The sequence below is a fragment of the Oryctolagus cuniculus genome, chromosome 18 (assembly GCF_964237555.1).
Source record: "Oryctolagus cuniculus chromosome 18, mOryCun1.1, whole genome shotgun sequence".
Lineage (NCBI taxonomy): Eukaryota > Metazoa > Chordata > Mammalia > Lagomorpha > Leporidae > Oryctolagus > Oryctolagus cuniculus.
The window spans coordinates 6,759,061-6,767,379 of NC_091449.1; the positions used below are offsets into that span (position 1 = coordinate 6,759,061).

Here is an 8,319-nt window from a genome sequence, read left to right on the forward strand (position 1 = left end):
CCGCTCCTCACCACCAGGCTTCCGTGGCAGATGGGAGTTTCCATCCTCTAAAAGTTAAGGGTCGTGGAATCTGCGTGCCTAGACCCTTCCTCCTTCAGAGATTTGGGAACATGAAAAAACAGTGACAGTGACAGAGAAGAATTGGTGGCAAGCCGGGAGAGACAGATGGCGGTCAAAGAAAATCCTGTTTTCTCTATGTATACACAATACTTCTGACACCAAGCAGTTTTTTAATTCTCTACAGACGCCAACTGGGTGGTCCCTACCCTGGTCAGAGTCTAGGGGAGAGGAAACAGACCCTATCTCTTAATGGGAGGAGTCTTGAGGAATTCTGGGTCCTTTTTCTTTTTAAAATGGTTTTACTTATTTATTTGAAAGGTGGAGCTACAGACAGAAAGAGGGACAGACAGTCAGAGAGAGGTCTTCCATCCACTGGTTCGCTCCCCAGATGGCTACAACAGCCAGAGCTGGCTGAACTGAAGCCAGGAGCCAGGAGCTTCTTCCAGGTCTCCAATGCGGGTGCAGGAGCCCAAGGACTCGGGCCATCTTCTACTGCTTTCCCAGGCCACAGCAGAAAGCTGGATGGGAAGAGGAGCAGCCAGGACTTGAGCCGGCGCCCATCTGGGATGCTGGCAATACAGATGGAGGCATAGCCTACTACACTGCAGCACTGGCCAGGACCATTCTCTTTAAAACCACATCACCAAGGCGACTGGGTAGATTTGGGCTCACTGGTGAGAAGGAACCCCAGAGGGGGAGCTGAGTGTTAGTTGTGTAGGGCTTTCAGACACAGCGCCATAAACTGGGTGGCTTACCTCACAGACATGCGGCTCACCACGGTTCTGCAGGCTGGAAGTTCCAGGTCAAGGGGTCAACAGGGCTGATCTCCTCGAAGGCCTCTCTCCTTGGCCACCTTCGGAGGTGACCGCCTTCTCACAGTGTCCTCACGGGGTCTTGTCTCTTTTCACGTCTGTGTCCTACTTGCCAAAGCTTTTCGTTCACATGAAACACTCTTACAATATTTCAACTTAATCTCCTATTCTTATAAGAACACCCATCGTATTGGGTTAAGCCCACACTAATCATTTCATTAAAAAACATTTATTTATTGGAAAGGCAGAGCGATGGAGAGAGAAGAATCAAATCCTCCAACTGCTGGTTCATTCCCAGAGGCCAGCTCAGACACTTCCGCTACTGAAAATCAGGGGTTCCCCGACCACTCCCCGGCCAGCCCCGTGCCACTTCCCTCTGGGCTTTACCCAGATCAGGCAACAGGGTTTGCAGGACTGGAAGGTCTGGGGCCTTCCTCTTTTTCTCCAGCCTCGTCACGTTGGGCTACACACAATTGCCTCTGTCCACGTTTGCAAATCCTTGGTGACTCAGGGGACATCTGCAAGCAAAACCAAAACCTGCTCGTGCCTTGGTAGCGGGGGCTTGTGGGAAGCATGCGGGGTCGTCCCGAGGAGCCCAGTTTCAAGGAGAACAGGCAGATCAAGGGCTCAGAAGGTGTTCAGACAAGCTCCCTGTGGCGTCCCCTGTCTCTTATGCACAGGGTATATGTGAAAAGTAAATGAGTTTAGTGTTAAAACGTGGTTCTTATCCCCCAAGATCATTAGGTATACACAAATATTCCATGATCTAATAAAATCCCAAACCTGAGACACTTCCAGTCCCAAGCATTTCAGGTAAGAGTTACTCAGCCTCTGTTGCTCACCTCCAAAATCCTTGCACAGTAAAACCAAAAATGTGGTCCTTGGTTTAATCCACTGCTCTGTGCCGTCGTGAGTGTCTTATCACTACAAATACCCAAACCGAAACCTTGGGAAGAGTGGTTTTGGATGAAGAGTGTTTTTGGATTATCGTCCTCTGTCTCTGTCTTCCTTGGCTTCTCTATGTCACTCTGATACTCTTGGGCAATTCTTTTTTGTTTGTTTGTTTTGTGTTTTAAAGATTCATTTTATTTATTTGAAAGAGAGTTACAGAGAGAGGCAGAGAGAGAGAGAGAGAGGTCTTCCATCCACTGGTTTACTCCCCAGATGGCCACAACAGCTAGAACTGCGCCGATCTGAAGCCAGGAGCCAGGAGCCAGGAGCTTCTTCCAGGTCTCCCACATGGGTGCAGGGGCCCAAGGACTTGGGCCATCTTCTACTGCTTTCCCAGGCCATAGCGGAGAGCTGGATTGGAAGAGGAGCAGCCGGGACTCAAACCGGCGCCCATATGGGATGCCAGCGCTTCAGGCCAGGGTTTTAACCTGCTGCGCCACAGTGCTGACCCCTTGGGCGATTCTTACAGTCACCTAAGACTGCCTGGGTCAGAAACCTACAGGTGCGCTTGCCCAGGGGCAGAGGATTATGGGATTTACCTTGACGGTGGCAGCTGGGTGGAGAACATGCCTGTCTTGGCTGGTTGTCTCAGGTTCTCTGCCTCTCTTACCTTGCTCTGTGGTTCTGGCTTCTCTCTCTCTCTCTCTCTCTCTCTCTCTCTCTCTCTCTCTCTCCCTCTCTCTCATCTCTCCCTTTCAGTCCTTACTGCTGAGTCTTCCCAGCTCAGTACCTGCTCCTCCCTTTATCCTGATTCCTTGAGAACAGAGGCACCTGGACTCCCAAATTCCCGCAACCTTGATCTTGACAGTCATCCCACAGACCACTGAGCTGAGGGAAGTAATCCCCCCCTTCAAACCCTGTTCAAACAGGTGCCAAATTGGTGCCTTCCTGGGGCCTTTGCGTATCAGAAGGAACCCTGATATTCTGTTTCCTCTTACGCAATGATTTCAGTTCCTCTCCCCCTCCCCCTCCCCCTCCTGTCCCTTCCTCTCCCCCTCCTCCTCCCCCTCCTGTCCCTTCCTCTCCCCCTCCCCTACTGTGTCTTCTCCTGAGACTATTAGAGCCACAGTCACTCTCCCAGGAGACCAGGACTTAGAACCACTCAGAGCGAGGACCACAGCTGGTGGCACGGCCAGGTGAGACACTGATATGCCAGGGTGCTGGGGAGCTGGACACGGGCACACGCCGCGGACTCCTGGGGAGAGCTGACTGTTTGGAGGGAGCCGCAGGGAACAGCAAGGCAGAGAACCGTGTGCAGAAAATGTCAACGACTCTTGCAGGATGCGCTTTTGGGCGGGAGAGCTGGGGAAGTGGTTGGAGGCTGAAGGAGGATATGGAAACAAAGGACAGATTTGGAGATGAGAGGTTCTGGACCGTGCTGGGTGCTTCTGAGAACGACGGAGCAGGGAGCAGATGGTGATGCCGCAGGAGGGTGGGGAGACCGGGAAGGAAGGAAACTGTTGAGAAAATGAGGGAGTGGAGTCCGGAGGACAAAGTGGAGGGTAGGTCCCGGGCAGGGTTCTGTGGTTTGTTGTCTTAGAGGTAAAAGCAGAACACGGCGGTCCAGGGGGAGGCGAGACGGTGTGGCTAGGACATCAGTTGGGAGTGGGGGTAGGAGGGGAGGTGGGAACTTTGAGAAGGCAGAAGGAAAGTGTGCTAAGAACGCAGCAGCCCCCAGGGCTCTGCACGAGGACCCGGATCCTGGGCAGTCCACGGAGCTGTCACTGTCACGGAGCTGTGCGCTCTCTGCATGTGACTTCCCCTGTCAAAGCAAGGGCTGCTCCTTCCCCACAGTGGTGGTGGTGATCTTGACTCAATACCAAGATTGTGGAGAGCAGAGACAGGAAAGGCGAGGTTGTGGGACGGTGACTCGTAGCAGAAGGGTTCTACAAACAGGGGCCACCAAGGTGCGTGTTCTTTGCAAATGACAGCCATATCTCACAGCTTTTCCCACAGGTCAGCCATTGAAAACCCCTTCTTATTCACTGCACCGACCTTTTCAAGTGGTTGCCTCGGCAGTTGGGTGGGGACTGGGAAGTGGGGAAGGAGGACCTCTCCAAGTTGTTTGGGAGACTGTGGGGTATCAAGGAGCAGCAGAAGTACAAACCGCTTATGCAAATGTGGTTTTTAAATGTTCTTGATTTAATTAGGAGCCAGAGACAGGGCGAGGGCATGCTCCCACCTGTGCATCACTCCTCAAATGTCTACAGCAGCTGTGACTGGGCTGGGCTGAGATGGGAGCCAGAGACTCAGTCCAGGGGCTCCACACGGCGGGCAAAGACCCAAGCATTTGAGCCGTCTGCTGTCTCCCAGGGACTGCACCGACAGCAGTCTGGAGTCAGGGAACACAGCCAGTACTTGAACCCAGGCCCTGTGCTGTGGGACGGCGGCCTCTTAACAACTAGGCTACATGCTTGCCCTACATGTATAACCTGAAGTTGTCTAGAGGCGGTTTTTAAAAGAAGGAAAAAATGCAATTAGTTTTATATAATATTTTTTAATATTTATTTATTTATTTATTTGAAAGGCAGAGTTACACAGAGAGAGGAGAGGCAGAGAGAGAGAGAGATCTTCCATCTGCTGGTTCACTCCCCAATGGGCTACAATGGCTGGAGCTGCACCAATCCAAAGTCAGGAGCCAGGAGCTTCTTCCAGGTCTCCCACATGGGTGCGGGGTCCAAAGACTTGGGCCATCTTCTGCTGCTTTCCAAGGCCGTAGCAGGGAGAGGGATCAGAAGTGGAGCAGCCGAAACTCGAACCTGCACCCATATGGTATGCCGGCACTGCAGGCAGAGGCTTAGCCCACTGAGCCACAACACCAGCCCCCATCCACCATTCTTAAAAAGAAACTCTGGTAAAATGCACAGAACACAGAATTGAGCATTTTAGCCATTCGGTGGTGTTAGGCACATGTACCATGTTTTGTAGCCGTAATGCTATGTAGTCCCAGAATTATCCTCACCCCAGCTAGAAAGTCCATATCCACTCAGCAACACCGCCCAGCCCCTGGCGACCACTGCGCTGCCTTCTGCCTCTATGTGTCTGCCTATTTCTGACATTTCATAGAAATGTGTGTAGCTCTTCCTGTGTTTTGTTTTGTATAATGTTTTCACAGTCCATCCATGTCACGCACGTGTCAGTGCTGTATCCCCTGCAATATTCCAAGGTATGGATGCCCTGTATTGTGCATCTGTTGATGGAAAATTGGGTTGCTTGCACCTCTGGCTACTGTGGAGAGTACCGCTGTGAATTTTAGTGTGCAATCTTTGCCTGAATGCCTGTTTTGCTATCCACCTTTTGCCCAGTATTTTTCTCTTGGAGGGCAAAAATTATATTCTTTCTAAAAAAGATTTATCCTACTTATTTGAAAAGCAGAATTGCACAAAGAGAGGGAGAGCAAGATAAAGAAATTGATTGAAATTCCATCCACTGGTTCACTCCCCTCAATGGACACAATGGCCAGGGCTGGACCAGGAACCCCATCTGGGTCTCCCACGTGGGTGCAGGGGTCCAAAGGCTTGGGCCATCTTCTGCTGCTTTCCCAGGCTCATTGGCAGGAATGCTGAGTTGGAAGCGGAGCAACCAAGACTCCAACTGTTCCTGCGGGATGCCAACAGCAGTGGGAGTGGCTTGCGTGTTAGGAAGTGTGGGAATGTGTTGTAAAAATGCAACCTTGGCCAACAGATCTGTAGACGCTAGTTGACTTACAGAGAGTGTTCTGAATGGGGCGGGGTTGCGGGGAGCCTGGGGAAGCCGAAGGAACTGTGGATGGGAAAGCTGGCCGGGCGCAGAGTGGGGGCGTGGAGGGGTTGCCTGCAGGTTTGGAACTGACGACTCGCTATTCCTGAACTGTTGCAGGTGCGGGCAAGATGGACAGCAATGCCTCTCTTCCCCTGAATGTGTCTGGAGGGACTCAGGCCACACCTGCTGGCCTTGTTGTCCTGGACGTCTTCTCCTATTTGATACTCGTCGTCACCTTTGTCCTCGGGGTCCTGGGCAACGGGCTGGTGATCTGGGTGACCGGCTTCCGCATGACTCACACGGTCACCACCATCTCCTACCTGAACCTGGCCTTGGCCGATTTCTCCTTCACCTCCACGCTGCCGTTCTTCATTGTCACAAAGGCCCTGGGGGGACACTGGCCTTTTGGCTGGTTCCTGTGCAAGTTCGTTTTCACCATCGTGGACATAAACCTGTTCGGAAGCGTCTTTCTGATCGCCCTCATCGCTCTGGACCGCTGCATCTGTGTCCTGCACCCAGTCTGGGCCCAGAACCATCGCAACGTAAGCCTGGCCAAGAAGGTGATCGTTGGACCCTGGATCTGCGCTCTGCTCCTCACCCTGCCAGTTATCATCCGGGTGACCACGCTGTCTCATCCAAGGGCACCAGGGAAAATGGCCTGCACCTTCGACTGGTCTCCCTGGACCGAAGACCCTGCAGAGAAGTTGAAGGTGGCCATCAGCATGTTGATGGTCAGAGGGATCATCCGCTTCATCATTGGCTTCAGCACGCCCATGTCCATCGTGGCCGTCTGCTACGGGCTTATCGCCACCAAGATCCACAGACAAGGCCTCATTAAATCCAGCCGTCCCCTGAGGGTGCTCTCTTTCGTGGTGGCCTCCTTTCTCCTCTGCTGGTCCCCCTATCAGATCGCGGCCCTCATAGCCACGGTCAGAATCAGGGAACTCTTGCTAGGTATGGGCAAGGACCTCCGAATCGTGCTGGACGTGACGAGCTTCGTGGCCTTCTTCAACAGCTGCCTCAACCCCATGCTGTACGTCTTCATGGGCCAGGACTTCCGAGAGCGGCTCATCCACTCCCTGCCCGCCAGTCTGGAGAGGGCCCTGAGTGAGGACTCGGCCCAGACCAGTGACACAGGAACCAACTCCACCTCAGCGCCAGCAGAGGCTGAGTTGCAGGCGATATGAGCACTGGGCTGGACAGCACTCGGGAGCCCCCAGTTCCTGCTTCCTTCCAAGCTAAGTTGCTCTGAGCCACACACATGGCTACTTATGTTCACGTCACCCACAAATCTCTTTGTGCCCTTGCTTTTGGAAGAAGAAGTAGACCCACGGTTAGCACTGATGTCTTGTTTGGCTGCTGCGCCTAAGCTGGGAGTGGTGGGAGGTGGGAAGAGATAGGGAGAGGGTGTAGCCGAGTTAGCCTGGGAGGACCCTCAATGCCAGCCATTGATTGCTCTGCCGTAATTCGTAGCGGCCACATCTGTTCTGAACAGCATCTTGCCATCTACCACAAACTAGGTGGTCCCCCTGGGAAAATGAAGAACACGGAGAAGTGTGACAGGGTATGGCTCCCGTTTAGACAAGAGGCAAAAGGGGGAGCTTTCTATAAAGTCCTTAGTCTTTTTTAATTTTATTTTTTTAAGATTTTTATTTATTTATTTGACAGGTAGAGTTACAGACAGTGAGAGGGAGAGACAGAGAGAAAGGTCTTCGTTCCGTTGGTTCACCCCCCAAATGATCGCTGTGGCCGGAGCTATGGCGAATTGAAGCCAGGAGCCAGGTGCCTTTTCCTGGTCTCCCTGCACGGGCGCAGGCGACCAAGCACTTGGGCCATCCTCCACTGCCCTCCCGGGCCACAGCAGAGAGCTGGACTGGAAGAGGAGCAACCGGGACTGGAACCCGGTGCCCATATGGGATTCTGGTGCCACAAGCGGAGGATTAGCTAAGTGAGCTATGGCGCCGGCCCCAAGTCCTCAGTCTCTATCCATCAATACGTGAGTGAAAATATAAAGTTAGCAAGGTATCAGGCGAAGCCCCCTGGGCCCTGAAGCTACACTTAAGTCTGTCTGACCCCTGGGAGCTCTCCTATCCTCTCCACAGGAGCTGCGCTCTGGGTGGAGTTAATTAAGCCAGCGTGGAAGGCAGGCAGTTCAAGTTCTTCATCAGCTACTTGCAGCAGTGTGGAGCACAGTGCACGGAAATCCAGCAGTGTGGAAATGTGCATGAGTTGGCCATCAATGTGCAGCTTTCCAGTTAACTTTAGAAACCTTTGTTCTTAAAAGCCCGCCCTCTCCCTCCCCGCTCCCCACCCCGCACCTGCAGATTTCTGCCTTTTCACAGTGCAGAGAAATTTGCCCATCACGCCCTGGACTCTCGGGTTTCCTCTCTTCTGGGTCTCCTTTCCTAACCCAAGCCAGGGATCAAAGACGCCAGTTCCCTTAAGAAGGTTTCTGGGCACCAGATCTTCATGGGAGCACTCAGCCAACACCACAATCCTTGCCGCTTTATTATAAGTAAGGAAGAGAAGAGAAAGGGAGAGGGGATGGACAGAAAGAAAGGGGCAGAGGAAGAACCAGGAGTGTCTGGGGCCAAGAGAGAGCTGATCACGCACTTTGGTGAGGGACAGGGAAGTGGTGGCTGATTTTAAGCCGGTTCAAGGGCAAGTCCCTTGGGTTCTGACCACGTGCTGCAGCCCCCTGGGCTCCAGGTCTTCTCTGGCCCTTTCTGCACAGCCCCCAACAAGCTCTGCAGGC

General features: G+C 52.9%; 1 protein-coding gene across 1 annotated transcript; it reads left to right on the forward strand.

Annotated features, from left to right (window-relative positions):
* Nucleotides 1–2,914: 2,914 nt before the first annotated feature.
* FPR1 (formyl peptide receptor 1) lies at nt 2,915–6,901 on the forward strand. The gene is given in 2 exon segments (NM_001082314.1): nt 2,915–2,959; nt 5,682–6,901. A coding segment is annotated over 1 exon segment (1,059 nt). The 5' UTR covers nt 2,915–2,959; nt 5,682–5,692; the 3' UTR covers nt 6,752–6,901.
* Nucleotides 6,902–8,319: the final 1,418 nt, after the last annotated feature.